At 36.2% G+C, this 22864-nt stretch overlaps 1 protein-coding gene across 1 annotated transcript in view; it reads right to left on the bottom strand.

The window, feature by feature from the left end:
• cacna1c (calcium channel, voltage-dependent, L type, alpha 1C subunit) overlaps window positions 1-22864 on the bottom strand; it is a 154949-nt gene that overhangs the window by 7765 nt on the left and 124320 nt on the right. Inside the window, exons 32-43 of the mRNA XM_016279433.1 lie at window positions 20000-20137; window positions 5754-5819; window positions 5514-5605; window positions 5273-5429; window positions 4955-5082; window positions 4738-4834; window positions 4559-4661; window positions 4349-4450; window positions 3732-3859; window positions 3509-3649; window positions 1331-1671; window positions 1178-1204 (exon numbers count right to left, since the gene is read on the bottom strand). Coding sequence (XP_016134919.1) covers window positions 1178-1204; window positions 1331-1671; window positions 3509-3649; window positions 3732-3859; window positions 4349-4450; window positions 4559-4661; window positions 4738-4834; window positions 4955-5082; window positions 5273-5429; window positions 5514-5605; window positions 5754-5819; window positions 20000-20137 — 1520 coding nt within the window. The remainder of the gene's footprint in view (window positions 1-1177; window positions 1205-1330; window positions 1672-3508; window positions 3650-3731; window positions 3860-4348; window positions 4451-4558; window positions 4662-4737; window positions 4835-4954; window positions 5083-5272; window positions 5430-5513; window positions 5606-5753; window positions 5820-19999; window positions 20138-22864) is intronic.

The following is a 22864-nucleotide window of genomic DNA, read 5'->3' as shown; positions in this document are numbered from 1 at the left end:
TTAACTCAGGTGCTGTCCATTTCTTCTGATCATCCTTGAGATGGTTCTACACCTTCATTTGAGTCCAGCTGTGTTTGATTATACTGATTGGACTTGATTAGGAAAGCCACACACCTGTCTATATAAGACCTTACAGCTCACAGTGCATGTCAGAGCAAATGAGAATCATGAGGTCAAAGGAACTGCCTGAAGAGCTCAGAGACAGAATTGTGGCAAGGCACAGATCTGGCCAAGGTTACAAAAAAAAATTCTACTGCACTTAAGGTTCCCACTAGTATTTTCACCAACAAAAAAAAATGGTTAAGCAATTTATTTCTATCTTTTGCTGTAGCGCGTCAGTAGGAAATATCAAGTTACACTTACAATTGTAATAATCCAGTGAGATTTTTGTATGCACAAGGTGTCGGTGCTCCACACAGAGATCTGATCTCACCATCATCTAGTTTGTCTGGAATTACATGAAGAAACAGAACAAACTGAGACTGACTCAATCCAGAAGAACTGTGGCAACGTCTCTAAGATGCTTCAAGAAACCTACCTGCAACTGAAAAACTCTCTCAGTTTATGACCAAACCATTTTTTAGCTGGTGAAAATATTAGTGTTCTAATAATTTTGGCCACCACTGTATATAATAGTTTTTGCTTTAATATATACATATAAATATACATACATACATATATATATATATATATATATATATATATATATATACTGAGCTTTATTTTTATTTCAGTTTTAGCCGTTTTTAAGTTATATTTTATTTCAGCTTTATTTCAATGAATTGAAATCATTTTAAAAAGTTTTAGTATACAACAGTCCATATTTTGTAGATGCCAACATGAATATGTTGTTTCACATACCCTTTTCATTAAGAAAAACCAAGAAAAAAAACTTCAAAAAAAGAAAATGAATTGTTGATGAGAGCGTAAAATCTGGGTTCTGACGGAAAAGCAGTTGAGAACCACTGGCCTAACACATGCTCATTCAGCAGTCAGCCAATCAGAGAAGCCGCTCATAGATCCTGCTAGTTAATGTTATGTATAAAGTGGATCTCTCAACACACTATAGAGTGTGTGTTGCAAACATTTAGCTTCAGATCCACCCCAGTATGGACAGAGCATACGCCAGCCCTCCAAAGTGATGAGGTTTCTCTTGGTCTCTGTGTGAGTAACATACCGCATGAAAGTGTCATAGAAACAGCTCCTGGTCCACACGAGACAATCAAGGGCGAGACAAACCACAATCAGGAACCAGATTCTGACAAACCTGAACATCTCCCCACTAACTCACACATCTGCATTCAACTACAGAAGGAATATGGCATCATACCTCTTGTTAGGAAAGCACCATGTAGGCCGTGGTAGTGGGACAGTGGTGAGGGGCGACCCCGTGTGCCCGTCCACTGTGCTGACGGTAGGTTTGGGGTACCGGTGTCCGATGGCTGTGTTGTTGGCGTTGTTGATGTTTGCGTTGGATCCTGAGGAAGAGTAACTGCTCGGAGAGAAGGTGGAGTCGACGAGCTTCTGATGAGAGAGAGATTCTGCCTCGCCGGGACTCCCGGATTTACTGATGTGCAATGGCCGCTGTGTTGTGAAGGACTGTGGGAAGGAGGCGTGGCCATCACTCTGGTGGTAGTAGTTGACATGGTTCCCGAAGAGGCCGCCAGACCGCTGCAAAGATAAATACACACACATGAGTGCTCACATTTACGCAAACCTGATCATCCCTTCCCGTTCACACCTGGTATTAACATCTCCAGTGATTTTTCAGTAGATTTCAATGACTACATACAGCTTCTTATAATTCAGAAGCCCTAAGCATTAAAGGGATTGTTCACCCAAAATTAATTACTCACCCTCATGTCATTCCAAACCCATAAGACCTTCGTTCATCTTCAAAACACAAATTAAGATATTTTTGATTAATCCGAGAGCTTTCTGACCCTGCATAGACAGCAACGTAAGGACATTGTTAAAATAGTCCATGTGACATCAGTGGTTCAACCTTAATTTTATGAAACTACGAAAATACTTTTTGTGCGCAAACAAAACAACTTTATTCAACAATTCTTCTCTTCCGCTTCAGTCTCCACCTCGCATTCACAAGAGTACCATGGTGCATGTGTGTAATGCTGCTGACGCAGAAGCTGGTGTTCTGATGTAGAACCCACATGTGCTGCGCCTTGTTTACAAGCAGAGGAATGCACACGCATACATCGTTGTACTATCGTGAACGCGCATTAAGTCTGATGCGTAAGAGAAGAAATTGTTGAATACATTTTTTATTTTTGTTTTCTTTGCACACAAAAAGTATTCTCGTAGCTTCATAAAATTATGGTTGAACCCCTGATGTCACATGGACAATTTTAATGATGTCCTTACTACCTTTCTGGACCTTGAATGTGGTAATTCCGTTGCTGTCTATGCAGGGTCAGAAAACTCTCGAATTTCACCAAAAATATCTTAATTTGTGTTCGGAAGATGAACAAAGGTCTTACGGGTTTGGAACGGGTTTGGGTGAGTAATTAATGACAGAATTTTCATTTAAGCACTACATCCTATTCATTAAACTATTAATTTAACTAATTTTATAACCATCTGATTTGTGTGATTAGGGCAAAGCACTGTTCCTTAATGGTTTCAGACACTTTTAGATTACAAGCTTGTAAAACTTGACACATTCATGAACCTAATATGAAAAAAATGATTTTGTTGTCCATTTTTGTCTTGCTTTTCTTCTCATGATCTTGACTTGATTTTCTTGAGATCTCAACATAACAAAAATATTTTGTTATAGCCTATATATATATAGTTAGATTCCTCTAAAACAAGACATTTTCTTGTCATATTGGTGTATAATGTGGCCATATGTGTGGATTGAGAATTTAGCTTTCAATACGCTTCTGGAATGCATTACATCACTTTTTCAGCTTTATTTAGTGATAGCTTGTGATCGGATCACTAACGCGAATGTTAATACCAAGGTAAACGGTAAATGAACATACAGACGCAAATAAACATACAGACGCACACACACTGAGAACACAAACACTTTCACTTCCTCTATTCACTCTGCACTTACATTCAGACAGCAGCCATTTTTTTGATTTTTCTAAATGGTCTATGAATGTACTTTAACATCACTGATGGCAAATGTTTAATAATTTAACTATTAATTTAACTAATTTTATAACCATCTGATTTGTGTGATTAGGGCAAAGCACTGTTCCTTAATGGTTTCAGACACTTTTAGATTACAAGCTTGTAAAACTTGACACATTCATGAACCTAATATGAAAAAAATGATTTTGTTGTCCTAATAACAAATGAAAAAAATAATTTGAAGCCCTCAATGCTGAGCGATGAATCTAAACAAGCAGCTCTGTGACCCTTCGCAGCCTGGTTGGAAGATCTGGCTGATGGTCCCATGCAGGTGGGCAGAAGCTCCGGCAGCAGAAGCGATGATGTGAGCAGAGCGGAGGAGAGGAAATAAGAGGCAATATCAGACCTTTACCCTGAAGATATCATCCTCAGAAGCAGCACACACGGTTTCCTTCATGGCTCTCTCCAGCTCCTCCTCCACAGTCAGGTCTCCTGATATCGCTCTTCTGATCTCAGGACCAATATCATGCAGTGTGCGCAGGCCAGCCTGGTCACAGCACACAAACAGGCACATTCATATGCAAACAGAATACATTTTTCTGTTATAGCTGATGGTCTAATGGACCCACCTGCAGTGAAAGAGCAGTCTTTGGGGGAATTTTGGCCACCAGGCCCTGTTCCTTGCGCTTCTTAAATTTCCTGAAGTATTCCTGAATCAGGAATGTGGCATAGAACTTCCCAACGGTTACTTCATCATCTGTTGGGCAAGGAAACACACACACACACACACACACACACACACACACACTCAGGTTTTATTCAGCAAGGACTCATTAAATTGATCAAAAGTGACAGTAAAACTGTATAATGCTACAAAAGAGTTGTATTTAAAATAAACGATGTTCCTTTGAACTTTCTATTCATAGAACTTAAATAAAAATATATCAAATATTAAGCAACAACTGTTTTCAACACTGATAATATTAAGTAATGTTTAGCACCAAATCAGCATATTTTCAGCTTTGCCATCATAGGAATAAATTACATTTTCAAGTATATAACAACAGAAAAACACTTTTAAATTATAGTATTTCACAACAGTACTGTTTTAATGTATTTTTGATAAAATGAATGCAGCCTTGGTGAGCATAAGAGACTTCTTTCAAAAACACTAAAAACCCAACCCCAAAATTATGAATGGTAGTGTATGTAATTGGTCGACCTTTGACCTTTTGCCATCACCCACCTCCAGCTGGGGGAACAACTTGATCGAGCAGCTTCATGCTCGTCCTCTTCCAGATCTTCTTCACGATGGCTCTGAGTTCCTCATTTGCTTGCTCCAAGTTACCTGACACAAACACATACAAACGGTGACTTTTCTGTGCATACAAGTTGGGATGTGTATTAGATTTATGCGTGTTTATGAACTGTTTTTGCATGTATGACACTATCACACCTTCAGTTTTGATGCGTAGAGCCGTTCGTACTAGAGCAAAGAGAGTTGCGTTGAACATCACCGTCCCGTCACTATTGAGAGGCATGTTCATGGACACAAGCCGCTGCAGATGCACAGATAAAGTAAGTCAAGTAATGTGTCTAACACACTACAGAGTTAGTACATTTTAGGATTTGTACCTTGCATGCCACTCTATGTGGACAAAGCTTTCCAAATCCAAGGGGAGGCTGAATCCTGCGCAGTAACGTCACCACATCCAGGTGCTTTATCCGACCCCTGCAATCACATTAAACTCAGATCTCCGTTTCAGTCGCTACAAATAAATAATCTAGAATTATTAATAATAAGATCTAGAAACTGCAACTGTTAAAGATGGCAAAACAGGAAGTGACTGACTTGGCCTCAGGATCGTATTCTGCCCATATCCTCTTAAACTCATCTAGGTGATGCGGTCCCAATATCGACCAATCACGTGTTAAATAGTCAAAGTTGTCCATGATGACGGCCACAAAGAGGTTAATGATCTGTGGGAGAGGAAGGATCTGAATCATCTTGTGCTAGGGAAACCCGCTGCTTCTGTTATTATGGATACGGTAAACATTGTACGGAGGGGTAAAGGATGTCATGCTGGTGGAGATGATTTCACAGCAAATTTCACAGCTGATATACAATAACACAGTTGCTTACTGGGAAGGAATATCGATGTCAACTCACCAGGAAGGCGCAAAGCATATAAAAGCTAACAAAGTAGAAGATGGCAAAGTGGCTGCCACAGTCTTCACTGGAATGGCCGACCTCTGACCCCTTCTCACATGGGCGGTTCGGGGAACAGGCCAGCATGATTTCCTGCCATGCCTCCCCTGTTGCACACCTACAGAAATGCACAAGCTTAATGTGAGAGAGAGACATCAAACGAGGGAAAGAAAGAGAGAGAGAAAGCAAGAGGGAAACTGACCTGAAGAGCAGCAGAACAGCCTGAGGAAATGTCTGAAAGTTGTTGTTTCGGTTGATCTGGCTGTGGTCCCTCAGGGCAATCTTACCAAACATCTGTGGAGTCAGAAAAACATTACCCATCACAAATCGCTCCACACCAACATGTCCAAGTTGTTACAAGTACAGGAGCTGTAACAGACATGGAGACATTTCCTTGGGGAAGATGAGGAGAGAGTGTGAAGCAAATGAAGCTGGGTCTGACCTGCATTCCAATGACGGCGTAGATGAAGAACAGCATTACGATCAGCAAAGCAACATAGGGAAGAGCCTGTGAACAAACCGAGGGAGAAGGAGAAGGGAAAAGAGGAACTCTTAAATATACAGAGCAAATGCAAAAAATGCAGGAATATAGCAGAAAAAATTTTCATTTTCATTCAGAGATTTTTTTAAGTAACATTTTTTTTTAAATAAAATATCATTTTAAATCATTTCTTTAATATACATTTTTATTAAAATATATGATAAATAAAATTTAATGCATGCATGTTTTTGTTTTGGCACAATACCAAGTTTAGTTATAAACAGTAAGATTTTTGAAAGTCCAGCAAGGCTGCATTTATTTGATCAAAAATGGAGTAAAACACCTTCAGTAATCATTCTAATATGCTGATTTGGTGCTCAAAAACATTTGTGATTATTATTATGTTGAAAACCCTTAATACTTTTGTAGAAACATTAATGCATATTTTTTTTTACAAATATAAAGTTTAAAGGGGTCATATGATGCTGCTAAAAAGAACATTATTTTGTGTATTTGGTGTAATGAAATGTTTATGCAGTTTAAGGTTCAAAAAACACATTAATTTTCCACATATTGTACATTATTGTTTCTCCTCTATGCCCCGCCTTTCTGAAACGCGTTGATTTTTACAAAGCTCATAGGTCTGAAAAGCAAGGTGTGCTCTGATTGGCCAGCTATCCAGTGTGTTGTGATTGGCCGAATACCTCAAGCGTGTGACGGAAATGTTACGCCCCTTACCATACTGTGATGCCCTGTAGTGATGGGAAGTCCGGTTCTTTTCCACGATCCGGTTCTTTCGGACAGTTCGTTTCAATGAACCGGTTCAAAAAACCGGTTCATCAGTTATTTTACGCCCTAACGTAATGACTTCATTCGCGATAACGTAATGATATCAAGTCTATCCTCCTGACCCCACATCCTGTTGGAATTTTATTCCAAATCATATATTTAACTCTGCTGGAGGTTTACATTTTTTATTGCGCTCCAACTTTGACATCTCTAAAATACCTTTAAATTTATCTTGTTTTCATAAACAGGCTTTAATAAGTTGGTCACTTATACATTATTATCATTTTTCACCACATAGCTACTTTATTTGGAATAATAAAAATATTAGTTATAAAAATAAATCTCTTTTTTTCACAATTGGTTTGATAAAAATATACTTTTAGTCAGTCAACTTTTAGATGATCGTGGTGTCCTTTTTACTTATGAACAATTTTTGAAAGAAATTTCCTGTCCCCCCAAGAGAATATGCCATTGTGTTTGGTGCAATTCCCTCTTGTATTATACCTTTAGTAAAATCTGGCCCTAAAGGTTCGTTAGACTCTCCTCTTTTTGATAACACTAACTTATTTGTTGACCAAAGTCTTCTCAATGCCATGTCAAACAAAGACATCCGTTCAATTATTAACAGATCTCAGATTTCTTTACCTGCTTGTGTGAGTTTTTGGAATAACATATTTAGTGATATAGAATGGGAAAAGTTTTGGCTTCTTCGACAAAAATTCTTCTTATCTAATAAAGTTGTTGAAGTCTCTATCAAAATTATCCATAATTGTTATCCGGTAAATTACAAACTTGCTAAATTTAACAATAGTATTTCCCCCAATTGCTCCTTTTGCTTTCAGTCTGAAGAAACAATCAATAATTTATTTTGGGACTGTGCTTATTCTAAAGTGTTCTGGGTTGACTTTTCCAATTTTATTAAAAAATATTTATATCCAAACTTTTGTATAACCCCAAAAATTGTGTTTTTTGGTTACTCCTTGAATTTAGATCTTTCTCAGTGTAAATTTATTATTAATCTATTGCTATATCTTGCTAAATTTTACATTCATAAGTAAATTTTCAAAGAAAACTCCCTACTTTTTTATTTTCAGGAAAGATTTTGATGTATATGTAAACTCTTTAAGAAACTCTAATAATTCTACTGCATGTAAGACTCTTTCATGGTGTAAATCTTATAAGCTAACATAGTATGCTTTGGAGTATTGTTTGTAACCCTTAATGTCTTTTGTTCTTACTTGTCTTTGTAATTGTATTTGTTGTTCTTCTATTGCATAATAAAAAATAAATAAATAAAAAAAAGTCTATCCTCCTGGGCCTGGATGACCTAACAGAATCTTCAACTGAACAAAGTACACAGATAAGATACATTTGTAAATACCAGCATATATTGTGTTCGTAAATACCAGCATATGACACAGATTTGAGCTACTTTACATTGGCTTCCAATTCACTACAGGGTTGATTTTAAATGACTTATTTTAGTATATAAAGTCTTACATATTCTGGCGCGCCCTTATTTAATTGATCTTTTGCATTTACATAAACCTCAAAGGAATCTAAGGTCATCAAACCAGATCCCTAGGACAAGATTAAAACTGAGTGGTGACCGGGCATTTTCAGTGGTGGCCCCAAAGCGTTGAAATAGCTTGCCTTTACCTATATTTAACCAATATAGACTTTTACCTATATTGGGTTCTTTTAAAAGAAATTTGAAATTGTATTTATTAGAGTTAGCCTTTGGCTCAACATATTGAGTAAACAAAGTTACTATTGTACAGCACATTGGTCAACCTTACATTGTTTTAATTGTGCTCTATAAATAAATAAAACAAACAAACAAGCATTCATCTTTTTTTAAAAAGTAAAATAAAACATTATATTTAAAATATTAAAAAATAAAAATGATATTTTCACACTTTCTGATGTTTAACAAAATACTTGGGTAACATGCTTTTCGTCCTCTGAAAAATTACACACTTGCGCAGTATCATCAGGGCTGCGTTCAGCCCCGACAAAAACGGTGCAACACGTTTTTTTAAAATGGAAATGGTGGTGCGTTTAACACCCTGTTCTGATGATGCAAGAGTTGCAACTATGGCAGCTGAGAAGGCCCTTCTTTGTGTTCTTTTTGAAGAATTTTCGGAGCCTGATGAAATCGGTATAAATACGTGTTTAATACTGCAAAATACGCTCGATGTTACAGTCATTGCCCTTGCCCTCCAGAATAAAAGAGAACATCCCAATCGAGTGAATGGATTTGTGGAAACTGTGGTTCCTAATTATTGTGATCCAACATTTGCCTCGCATTTCAGGATGAAAAGACAAATATTTCAGGTGAAGGATAATCCACTTCTTACCTCCGAGACTGTGTTATGATCTATATGACCTTATTATTTTTATTGTGAGTATTAGGCTTATCATTATTGCTGATCACTGTTGTTGTGCTATGATATTGTAATATTTACCATTATATAATCAGAGGGGTATAGAAAAGTTTATGAAAGTGTCACTCCATAATACAATAGCAAAATATATAAATATGTATAGTATTTTTGTTACATTAATCAGTATTTAGCACACTTTCCTAAGGAAAGGATATGGGCCAGAAGACATTGCAATTACTAAATTATATTTAGACCGACTTAATGAAGTTCCAGATCTATACATGTGCTCTTATTATTTTAGTTATTTTGCCTTTAATGTAAATAAACATGTGCAAACAATATACTTGCTCTTGTGAATTTATTTTGATGTTAGTTACATTGTGCGAGCTGTCTCTTTAATACCGCGTGGTTCATATACATGTTGCTGCTGATTGGGCTGACATGTTTGACACACCCACCAAACAAGAGAAAGCGCATCTCAAACCCCGTTGCACACCGTTTCCAGGAAGCATGTGGTTCAAACCGGAAACCGTAGCAAAACGGTGCACACCGGTTTGAGCTTGAACTTGCCCCAGCTCATCGGTTCTCAAATCGGACGCGTCCTAAAGAAACGGTTCTCGGTTGAATGTACCGGTGATCCGAAAACCGATGCAACCGGTTCTTGACTCGAAAACGAGAACCTCTCCAGCAGTGGGAATGTACGTTCGTTATCCGGCGTGCTGCACACTTGCTGCTTTTCATCATCAGTTCTCTCTTCACAGCAGTTCAGTCAGAGTACTGTTTGATGAAATAATTACTCCGGGATACTGGTTTATTTCGACTCACAGGGAGTGTCAGCCAGGTTAAAAAAAGTGAATAACTTAAGTAATTTGTGGATTAATGCTTACTGGAGACGCGAACCGTTTCAAACGATTCAGTCCGATTTGGTGAACTGGTTCAACCGGTTCACTAAAAAGAACCGGTTAAATCGAACGATTCGTTCGCGAACCGGACATCACTAATGCCCTGTCCGGCCGGAGCAACGAGACAAAAACATGAAAACCCATTATAAACGAGGCATTTGTTGCATCCAGTGGGGACATAATTACGGATTATAATGGCATATACTGTCTTTTTACGCGTTGCATCGCGCCGCGTAAACATAAAACCATGTCTGCATTTGTGATAGGAGAAATGACAAACAACAAGCGTTACTCTACACTGCTCAAACTTGCGTTTGAATCGTCAGTGGCAAATTCTTTATATATAAAAAAACGTACTTACAGTCTGTGAGTCAGAACAGCCGGCATTGTAGTCTACTCTCCCTGTTCTTTATGCACCAAGAGCTTGTAATACTTCAAAGAGAAAGGAAAAATTTTAATCGCATAATATGATCCCTTTAAAAAACAGCATTTATTTAATAATAAAAATATTTTTTAACATTATTTACTGTCACTTTTGATCATTTTAATGCATCCTTGCTGAATAAAAGTATTATTATTATTTTAAAATCTTTCTGACCCCAAAGGATAATAAAGTGGCAGGACATCAGTCGAATAGAGGCACATGCCATGTAGACGGCTTTGTTCAATATTAGGGATGCACGATATATCGGCCACCATATCGGTATCGGCCCATATCGGCTCATTTTTTCTGTTATCGGTATCGGCCTGATAAGAAAATTTGGCCGATATCTTAAAGCCGATAAATAATGCATTATTTCCTTCAGAGACACTTCAGATGCGCGCTGTTCGTTTGCAGCCTTTTGTGCAATTGTACATTGTAATATTGTGTTTATTTGATGTATATCTGATTTATCTCATATAGAATGCGTTTGGTTAAGTTAAAAGAGCGCTTCAGTTTACCGATGATCATCTTTAGCTCAGCACACGCAGCCCAAACAGCAGTGCACAACATTAATAACTATGATTGGGAATGTCATGTATATAACATTCTAATGAGAACATTATTATAATAAAACGTTGGGAATTCTTTGGGTTTAGTTGCCGTGTTTCAGCGCGTTGTTATGGGAAGAGCGCATCCACAACAGGATCACACATTCTGACTATAGCATGCAATAACTGCGTCATTTTGTACATATATAAGTTGTAATATTATGTTTATGTTGTATTAATATTAATCTCAGGATGCATTTCCTTGAGTTAAATAAGCTGCCAGCAAAACGCTTCAGTTTACCGTGTTCATTCAGCTCTTCAGCTTCAGCACGTGCAGCTCAATGGCTGCTATTTAAAACAGTGGTATTAATTTGTTACTTTTTCAAAATCATTGATATATTATTAATAACAACAACCACTTGTATTTTTCTCTTATTATTTTCATCAACAATATGGTTTAGTAATTAAAATCATTTAATTATTGTCCGTGCAGAGGCTATTCCGTTTTATTGATCTGTGGCGCATTCATTTTGATTCTTTACACGTGTAATGATGTCCAGTGACTTGTTTGCATTATTTTATTTATTTGTAAGACTTTTTTATGACTAAATTTGGTAATGGGAGAGTAAAAATATTTTTTAAACGTACACCGTTCAAACTAGGCTGCTTATGTTGAAGTGTTTGGGATGTGGCTTTTAATGATGAGACCTTTTTTGTAATCAGGCTCTCAAAAAGTATATAACAATTTGGATATAGATTTATCGGCCAACATATCGGTTATCGGCTTTCAAAAATAAAGAATAATCGGTTATCGGTATCGGCCAAAATTTTCATATCGGTGCATCCCTATTAAATATAATGCAAATTAACAATTTATTGTCACAACATGCTGCTTGTATCCAGTGTAGTCATATAATAATAACACAAACTTGTTTGTTAGTCTGTAGATTGTCTTCTGGTGTTTAATTGCTCACAAAGCCTGACTTTGACTTAGGTATAAAGTCTGGACCACAGTACAACTATCTCTGTACAATTACACAAGAAAGTGCTGTCTCATTTCATTCTCCTCACCTGAAAGGATTTAATGAAGGTCCAGAGCAGCGTCCGAATGCCCTCTCCCCGAGACAGAAGCTTCACCAGCCTCATCACGCGAAACAGCCGAAAGAACGTGATCGAAATCCTGGCGTTATCTTCAGTGTTTTGGAGGCCCTTTTTCAGCATGACAAAGACACACATATGCGTGTTCATGGGGAGGCACACACACTCATATATACCCAACCATTTGTACACCACCCAGAAAAATTCAAGGTGACACACACACACACACATACACACACAATCAAGTTAATATGTCTACAACAGCATGTTAAACACTTCCACCAAGAGCAGACTACAGAGACACAGAGGATGTCTGGTGGCTTTATGAAACAATGACAATATCCCAAATGGGAGCAAAGCGTTTATAGATGTCTACCACAATACACAACACCCCTGAAGTAATAATCTTTTAAGCTAATCATATATACTTAATAAATACCTTTGTGCTAACCTGCCATTGAAGCATTTAACACTATACTGTATTTCACATGTTATATTAGAATCTACATATGGGTCACTACACAGACACTAGCTCATAGATGTTTACAGATGTTACGTTTATCTCATCCTGTACCATTTCTGCCACAAAAAAAAAGCTTTAGTAAATTATAATTATGACATTAAAAGTCATTATGAGATACAAAGTAATTATGACAAAAAGTTGAAATTATGAGATAGTAAGTCACAATTGTGACAATTAAGTCAACATTAGCCCTATTCGCACGGGATTACTATTATCTGGGGACCTCGTGTGATTTAGAAATTGATAAAAAAATTATAAACGACCCCACCAAATTGAGGCCAAATTACAGAGATGCCGATTCACACGGGACTAATATTATCACAGGACCTCGGTGTTCGGCGAAATATGGTAGGTCATTTGCTGGGGAATTTTTACAAATTACAGACATAACTGATTTGCACGGGATTAAGATCACAGACAACCTCCGCAATTATTACAAATGACTAGAGGTCACCAGGTAATACTAATCCCGTGCGAATAGGGCTATTGACAAAGTCTATAATGTCTATAATTGACTGATGTCTATAAAGTCTATAATGACTATGAGGCCATAATTATGACTTATCTCATAACTGACTTAGTATGTCAATTTCGACTTTCATAATTTAGTATGTAAATGTGGACTTTTTGTCATAATTTTGAGTTTTTATCCCATAATGACTTCCTATAATTTTGTCAAAATTATGATTTACCAAAGCACTATTTTTTTTATGTCAGCAATGGGCTTATTGGTTTATTTACGCTTCTTTAATATCTGATATTTTACTTCAGTTATGTAATCTAAGCTGACATATACACAAAGCTGCTACTTTCTGTTTCAAAGGTGCACTCAGTAGTTTTTTCCCTTCATTAAAACGTTTCTACACATAGAACTGTATTGTAATGAACTGTAGTTAAAAAAAATGTGCTTAAAATCATCACTTATCTAAAATGAATTCATCAGTCATATCAGTCACCCAAAAGCAGTTTTGTTTTACAGCAGGTAAAATAAGTATTGAACACGTCACCATTTTTCTCAGTAAATATATTTCTAAAGGTGCTGTTGACATGAAATTTTTACCAGATGTCAGTAACAACCCAAGTAATCCATACATACAAAGAAAACAAAACAAATAAGTTCAGAAAATAAGTTCTGTGTAATAAAATTGAATGATATAGGGAAAAAGTATTGAACACACTTACTGAAATGTATTTAATACTTCATACAAAAGCCTTTGTTAGTAATGACAGCTTCAAGATGCCTCCTGTATGGAGAAACTAGTCGCATGCATTGTTCAGGTGTGATTTTGGCCCATTCTTCCACACAAACAGTCTTCAAACCTTGAAGGTTCTGTGGACCTCTTCTATGAACTCTAATCTTTAGTTCTTTCCATAGATTTTCTATTGGATTCAAGGATTCGAGTTTCCTTGGCTGTGTGTTTGGGATCGTTGTCTCGCTGGAATGTCCACCCTCATTTCATCTTCACCATCCTGGTAGATGGCAGCAGATTTTTATCAAGAATGTCTCGGTACATTTTTCCATTCATCCTTCCATCAATTATATGAATTTTGCCAGTGCTACACCATGATGTTTTGGGGTGATGTGCAGTGCCATTTGATTTCCAAGCATGGTGTGTATTATGGCATCCAAAGAGTAAAATTTTTGTCTCATCTGACCAGACTATTTTCTTTGAAACAATTGCACATGCTAATTCCAGTTCTTTCTGAAGCCCTCCACAAGTGGTCCTTGGCTCTTATGATAATTATTTTCACTCCTCTGTCAGAAATCTTGTGAGGAGCACCTGATCATGGCTGGTTTATGGTAAAATGATGTTCTTTACTTCCGGATTATGGCCCCTACAGTGCTCACTGGAACATTCAGAAGTATAGAAACGCTTCTGTAACAAATGCCATCAGTATATTTTGCAACAATAAGGTTGCGAAGGTCTTGAGAAAGCTCTTTGCTTTTACCCATCATGAAATGTTGAGACACCTTTGAGATGAGACACCTTTTTATAGGCCATCAGTTGGTACTGAACCAGCTAATATTAATTTCCACTGACAAGGGGCAGGATTGCTTTCTAATTACTGATAGATTTCAGCTGGTGTCTTGGCTTTCCATGGCTTTTTGCACCTCCCTTTCTTCATGTGTTCAAATACTTTTTCACCGTGTCATTCTACTTTATTACACAGAACTTAATTTCTGAACTTATTTGTATTGCTTTCTTTGTATGTATGGATTACTTGGGTTGTTACCGACATCTGGTTGAAAAATGTCAACAGCACCTTTAGAAATATATTTACTGAGAAAAATGGTGACGTGTTCAATACTTATTTTACCTGCTGTAAAACAAAACTGCTTTTGGGTGACTGATATGACTGATGAATTCATTTTAGATAAGTGATGATTTTAAGCACATTTTTTTTAACTACAGTTCATTACAATACAGTTCTATGTGTAGAAACGTTTTAATGAAGGGAAAAAACTACTGAGTGCACCTTTGAAACAGAAAGTAGCAGCTTTGTGTATATGTCAGCTTAGATTACATAACTGAAGTAAAATATCAGATATTAAAGAAGCGTAAATAAACCAATAAGCCCATTGCTGACATAAAAAAAATAGTGCTTTGGTAAATCATAATTTTGACAAAATTATAGGAAGTCATTATGGGATAAAAACTCAAAATTATGACAAAAAGTCCACATTTACATACTAAATTATGAAAGTCGAAATTGACATACTAAGTCAGTTATGAGATAAGTCATAATTATGGCCTCATAGTCATTATAGACTTTATAGACATCAGTCAATTATAGACATTATAGACTTTGTCAATAGCCCTATTCGCACGGGATTAGTATTACCTGGTGACCTCTAGTCATTTGTAATAATTGCGGAGGTTGTCTGTGATCTTAATCCCGTGCAAATCAGTTATGTCTGTAATTTGTAAAAATTCCCCAGCAAATGACCTACCATATTTCGCCGAACACCGAGGTCCTGTGATAATATTAGTCCCGTGTGAATCGGCATCTCTGTAATTTGGCCTCAATTTGGTGGGGTCGTTTATAATTTTTTTATCAATTTCTAAATCACACGAGGTCCCCAGATAATAGTAATCCCGTGCGAATAGGGCTAATGTTGACTTAATTGTCACAATTGTGACTTACTATCTCATAATTTCAACTTTTTGTCATAATTACTTTGTATCTCATAATGACTTTTAATGTCATAATTATAATTTACTAAAGCTTTTTTTTTGTGGCAGAAATGGTACAGGATGAGATAAACGTAACGTCTGTAAACATCTATGAGCTAGTGTCTGTGTAGTGACCCATATGTAGATTCTAATATAACATGTGAAATACAGTATAGTGTTAAATGCTTCAATGGCAGGTTAGCACAAAGGTATTTATTAAGTATATATGATTAGCTTAAAAGATTATTACTTCAGGGGTGTTGTGTATTGTGGTAGACATCTATAAACGCTTTGCTCCCATTTGGGATATTGTCATTGTTTCATAAAGCCACCAGACATCCTCTGTGTCTCTGTAGTCTGCTCTTGGTGGAAGTGTTTAACATGCTGTTGTAGACATATTAACTTGATTGTGTGTGTATGTGTGTGTGTGTGTGTCACCTTGAATTTTTCTGGGTGGTGTACAAATGGTTGGGTATATATGAGTGTGTGTGCCTCCCCATGAACACGCATATGTGTGTCTTTGTCATGCTGAAAAAGGGCCTCCAAAACACTGAAGATAACGCCAGGATTTCGATCACGTTCTTTCGGCTGTTTCGCGTGATGAGGCTGGTGAAGCTTCTGTCTCGGGGAGAGGGCATTCGGACGCTGCTCTGGACCTTCATTAAATCCTTTCAGGTGAGGAGAATGAAATGAGACAGCACTTTCTTGTGTAATTGTACAGAGATAGTTGTACTGTGGTCCAGACTTTATACCTAAGTCAAAGTCAGGCTTTGTGAGCAATTAAACACCAGAAGACAATCTACAGACTAACAAACAAGTTTGTGTTATTATTATATGACTACACTGGATACAAGCAGCATGTTGTGACAATAAATTGTTAATTTGCATTATATTTAATAGGGATGCACCGATATGAAAATTTTGGCCGATACCGATAACCGATTATTCTTTATTTTTGAAAGCCGATAACCGATATGTTGGCCGATAAATCTATATCCAAATTGTTATATACTTTTTGAGAGCCTGATTACAAAAAAGGGCTCATCATTAAAAGCCACATCCCAAACACTTCAACATAAGCAGCCTAGTTTGAACGGTGTACATTTTAAAAATATTTTTACTCTCCCATTACCAAATTTAGTCATAAAAAAGCCTTACAAATAAATAAAATTATGCATAAATAATGCAAACAAGTCACTGGACATCATTACACGTGTAAAGAATCAAAATGAATGCGCCACAGATCAATAAAACGGAATAGCCTCTGCACGGACAATAATTAAATGATTTTAATTACTAAACCATATTGTTGATGAAAATAATAAGAGAAAAATACAAGTGGTTGTTGTTATTAATAATATATCAATGATTTTGAAAAAGTAACAAATTAATACCACTGTTTTAAATAGCAGCCATTGAGCTGCAGCTCAAGCTGAAGCTGAAGAGCTGAATGAACACGGTAAACTGAAGCGTTTTGCTGGCAGCTTATTTAACTCAAGGAAATGCATCCTGAGATTAATATTAATACAACATAAACATAATATTACAACTTATATATGAAATGACAAATGACGCAGTTATTGCATGCTATAGTCAGAATGTGTGATCCTGTTGTGGATGCGCTCTTCCCATAACAACGCGCTGAAACACAGCAACTAAACCCAAAGAATTCACAACGTTTTATTATAATAATGTTCTCATTAGAATGTTATATACACAACATTCCCAATCATAGTTATTAATGTTGTGCACTGCTGTTTGAGCTGCGTGCGCTGAGCTAAAGACGATCACCGGTAAACTGAAGCGCTCTTTTAACTTAACCAAACGCATTCTATATGAGATAAATCAGATATACATCAAATAAACACAATATTACAACGTACAATTGCACAAAAGGCTGCAAACGAACAGCGCGCATCTGAAGTGTCTCTGAAGGAAATAATGCATTATTTATCGGCTTTAAGATATCGGCCAAATTTTCTTATCAGGCCGATACCGATAACAGAAAAAATGAGCAGATATCGATATGGTGGCCGATATATCGTGCATCCCTAAAAAATACAACTGTTAGTTCATGTTAGCTCAGGTCCTTTAAACAATATGAACAAATACGACGTTTGAGTTTAATAATGTATTAGTAAATGTTGAAATTAACTAAGATTAATGAAGGTTTTAGAAGTATTTTCATTCTTAGTTCATGTTTACTATGCAGTTAATTAATATTAACAAACAGAATATTATTGTAAACTGCTACCACAATACTAAAATAACACAGGTTTGTAATAACTAGCTAGTATTGCTGATAAAAGCATTCTCCGCAATCTTTCTTTCCAGTTTGTAAATCCTGCACTGCAAAAAAAAAAATGTTTTTTTTGTCTTGTTTCCAGCCAGAATATCTAAAAATTCTTAAATCAAGAAGGACAAATTATTGTCTGGTTTTCAGAAAAAACATGTCAAAATTAAGTGAGTTTTTGCCTGAAACAAGCAAAATAATCTGCCAATGGGGTAAACAAAATAATCTTGTTTTCTGTTTGAAATAAGATTATTGTGTTTGTTCTAAGCAAAAACTCACTTAATTTTGACATGTTTTTTCTGAAAACCAGACAATAATTTGTCCTTCTTGATTTAAGAATTTTTAGATATTCTGGCTGGAAACAAGACAAAAAAAACATTTTTTTTTTTGCAGTGCAGGATTTACAAACTGGAAAGAAAGATTGCGGAGAATGCTTTTATCAGCAATACTAGCTAGTTATTACAAACCTGTGTTATTTTAGTATTGTGGTAGCAGTTTACAATAATATTCTGTTTGTTAATATTAATTAACTGCATAGTAAACATGAACTAAGAATGAAAATACTTCTAAAACCTTCATTAATCTTAGTTAATTTCAACATTTACTAATACATTATTAAACTCAAACGTCGTATTTGTTCATATTGTTTAAAGGACCTGAGCTAACATGAACTAACAGTTGTATTTTTTAGGGATGCACGATATATCGGCCACCATATCGATATCTGCTCATTTTTTCTGTTATCGGTATCGGCCTGATAAGAAAATTTGGCCGATATCTTAAAGCCGATAAATAATGCATTATTTCCTTCAGAGACACTTCAGATGCGCGCTGTTCGTTTGCAGCCTTTTGTGCAATTGTACGTTGTAATATTGTGTTTATTTGATGTATATCTGATTTATCTCATATAGAATGCGTTTGGTTAAGTTAAAAGAGCGCTTCAGTTTACCGGTGATCGTCTTTAGCTCAGCGCACGCAGCTCAAACAGCAGTGCACAACATTAATAACTATGATTGGGAATGTTGTGTATATAACATTCTAATGAGAACATTATTATAATAAAACGTTGTGAATTCTTTGGGTTTAGTTGCTGTGTTTCAGCGCGTTGTTATGGGAAGAGCGCATCCACAACAGGATCACACATTCTGACTATAGCATGCAATAACTGCGTCATTTGTCATTTCATATATAAGTTGTAATATTATGTTTATGTTGTATTAATATTAATCTCAGGATGCATTTCCTTGAGTTAAATAAGCTGCCAGCAAAACGCTTCAGTTTACCGTGTTCATTCAGCTCTTCAGCTTCAGCTTGAGCTGCAGCTCAATGGCTGCTATTTAAAACAGTGGTATTAATTTGTTACTTTTTCAAAATCATTGATATATTATTAATAACAACAACCACTTGTATTTTTCTCTTATTATTTTCATCAACAATATGGTTTAGTAATTAAAATCATTTAATTATTGTCCGTGCAGAGGCTATTCCGTTTTATTGATCTGTGGCGCATTCATTTTGATTCTTTACACGTGTAATGATGTCCAGTGACTTGTTTGCATTATTTATGCATAATTTTATTTATTTGTAAGGCTTTTTTATGACTAAATTTGGTAATGGGAGAGTAAAAATATTTTTAAAATGTACACCGTTCAAACTAGGCTGCTTATGTTGAAGTGTTTGGGATGTGGCTTTTAATGATGAGCCCTTTTTTGTAATCAGGCTCTCAAAAAGTATATAACAATTTGGATATAGATTTATCGGCCAACATATCGGTTATCGGCTTTCAAAAATAAAGAATAATCGGTTATCGGTATCGGCCAAAATTTTCATATCGGTGCATCCCTATTAAATATAATGCAAATTAACAATTTATTGTCACAACATGCTGCTTGTATCCAGTGTAGTCATATAATAATAACACAAACTTGTTTGTTAGTCTGTAGATTGTCTTCTGGTGTTTAATTGCTCACAAAGCCTGACTTTGACTTAGGTATAAAGTCTGGACCACAGTACAACTATCTCTGTACAATTACACAAGAAAGTGCTGTCTCATTTCATTCTCCTCACCTGAAAGGATTTAATGAAGGTCCAGAGCAGCGTCCGAATGCCCTCTCCCCGAGACAGAAGCTTCACCAGCCTCATCACGCGAAACAGCCGAAAGAACGTGATCGAAATCCTGGCGTTATCTTCAGTGTTTTGGAGGCCCTTTTTCAGCATGACAAAGACACACATATGCGTGTTCATGGGGAGGCACACACACTCATATATACCCAACCATTTGTACACCACCCAGAAAAATTCAAGGTGACACACACACACACACATACACACACAATCAAGTTAATATGTCTACAACAGCATGTTAAACACTTCCACCAAGAGCAGACTACAGAGACACAGAGGATGTCTGGTGGCTTTATGAAACAATGACAATATCCCAAATGGGAGCAAAGCGTTTATAGATGTCTACCACAATACACAACACCCCTGAAGTAATAATCTTTTAAGCTAATCATATATACTTAATAAATACCTTTGTGCTAACCTGCCATTGAAGCATTTAACACTATACTGTATTTCACATGTTATATTAGAATCTACATATGGGTCACTACACAGACACTAGCTCATAGATGTTTACAGACGTTACGTTTATCTCATCCTGTACCATTTCTGCCACAAAAAAAAAGCTTTAGTAAATTATAATTATGACATTAAAAGTCATTATGAGATACAAAGTAATTATGACAAAAAGTTGAAATTATGAGATAGTAAGTCACAATTGTGACAATTAAGTCAACATTAGCCCTATTCGCACGGGATTACTATTATCTGGGGACCTCGTGTGATTTAGAAATTGATAAAAAAATTATAAACGACCCCACCAAATTGAGGCCAAATTACAGAGATGCCGATTCACACGGGACTAATATTATCACAGGACCTCGGTGTTCGGCGAAATATGGTAGGTCATTTGCTGGGGAATTTTTACAAATTACAGACATAACTGATTTGCACGGGATTAAGATCACAGACAACCTCCGCAATTATTACAAATGACTAGAGGTCACCAGGTAATACTAATCCCGTGCGAATAGGGCTATTGACAAAGTCTATAATGTCTATAATTGACTGATGTCTATAAAGTCTATAATGACTATGAGGCCATAATTATGACTTATCTCATAACTGACTTAGTATGTCAATTTCGACTTTCATAATTTAGTATGTAAATGTGGACTTTTTGTCATAATTTTGAGTTTTTATCCCATAATGACTTCCTATAATTTTGTCAAAATTATGATTTACCAAAGCACTATTTTTTTTATGTCAGCAATGGGCTTATTGGTTTATTTACGCTTCTTTAATATCTGATATTTTACTTCAGTTATGTAATCTAAGCTGACATATACACAAAGCTGCTACTTTCTGTTTCAAAGGTGCACTCAGTAGTTTTTTCCCTTCATTAAAACGTTTCTACACATAGAACTGTATTGTAATGAACTGTAGTTAAAAAAAATGTGCTTAAAATCATCACTTATCTAAAATGAATTCATCAGTCATATCAGTCACCCAAAAGCAGTTTTGTTTTACAGCAGGTAAAATAAGTATTGAACACGTCACCATTTTTCTCAGTAAATATATTTCTAAAGGTGCTGTTGACATGAAATTTTTACCAGATGTCAGTAACAACCCAAGTAATCCATACATACAAAGAAAACAAAACAAATAAGTTCAGAAAATAAGTTCTGTGTAATAAAATTGAATGATATAGGGAAAAAGTATTGAACACACTTACTGAAATGTATTTAATACTTCATACAAAAGCCTTTGTTAGTAATGAAAGCTTCAAGATGCCTCCTGTATGGAGAAACTATTGCTCAGGTGTGATTTTGGCCCATTCTTCCACACAAACAGTCTTCAAACCTTGAAGGTTCTGTGGACCTCTTCTATGAACTCTAATCTTTAGTTCTTTCCATAGATTTTCTATTGGATTCAAGGATTCGAGTTTCCTTGGCTGTGTGTTTGGGATCGTTGTCTCGCTGGAATGTCCACCCTCATTTCATCTTCACCATCCTGGTAGATGGCAGCAGATTTTTATCAAGAATGTCTCGGTACATTTTTCCATTCATCCTTCCATCAATTATATGAATTTTGCCAGTGCTACACCATGATGTTTTGGGGTGATGTGCAGTGCCATTTGATTTCCAAGCATGGTGTGTATTATGGCATCCAAAGAGTAAAATTTTTGTCTCATCTGACCAGACTATTTTCTTTGAAACAATTGCACATGCTAATTCCAGTTCTTTCTGAAGCCCTCCACAAGTGGTCCTTGGCTCTTATGATAATTATTTTCACTCCTCTGTCAGAAATCTTGTGAGGAGCACCTGATCATGGCTGGTTTATGGTAAAATGATGTTCTTTACTTCCGGATTATGGCCCCTACAGTGCTCACTGGAACATTCAGAAGTATAGAAACGCTTCTGTAACAAATGCCATCAGTATATTTTGCAACAATAAGGTTGCGAAGGTCTTGAGAAAGCTCTTTGCTTTTACCCATCATGAAATGTTGAGACACCTTTGAGATGAGACACCTTTTTATAGGCCATCAGTTGGTACTGAACCAGCTAATATTAATTTCCACTGACAAGGGGCAGGATTGCTTTCTAATTACTGATAGATTTCAGCTGGTGTCTTGGCTTTATTAGATTTCAGCTGGCGTCTTGGCTTTTCATGCCTTTTTGCACCTCCCTTCCTTCATGTTTTCAATACTTTTTCCCTGTGTCATTCTACTTTATTACACAGAACTTAATTTCTGAACTTATTTGTATTGCTTTCTTTGTATGTATGGATTACTTGGGTTGTTACCGACATCTGGTTGAAAAATGTCAACAGCACCTTTAGAAATATATTTACTGAGAAAAATGGTGA

The sequence above is a fragment of the Sinocyclocheilus grahami genome, unplaced genomic scaffold (genome assembly GCF_001515645.1).
Source record: "Sinocyclocheilus grahami isolate Dianchi unplaced genomic scaffold, SAMN03320097.WGS_v1.1 scaffold8.1, whole genome shotgun sequence".
In the NCBI taxonomy this organism is placed as follows: Eukaryota; Metazoa; Chordata; class Actinopteri; order Cypriniformes; family Cyprinidae; genus Sinocyclocheilus; species Sinocyclocheilus grahami.
The sequence above is the reverse complement of the archived record's forward strand: the minus strand, read 5'-3'. Positions and strand labels throughout refer to the sequence as shown.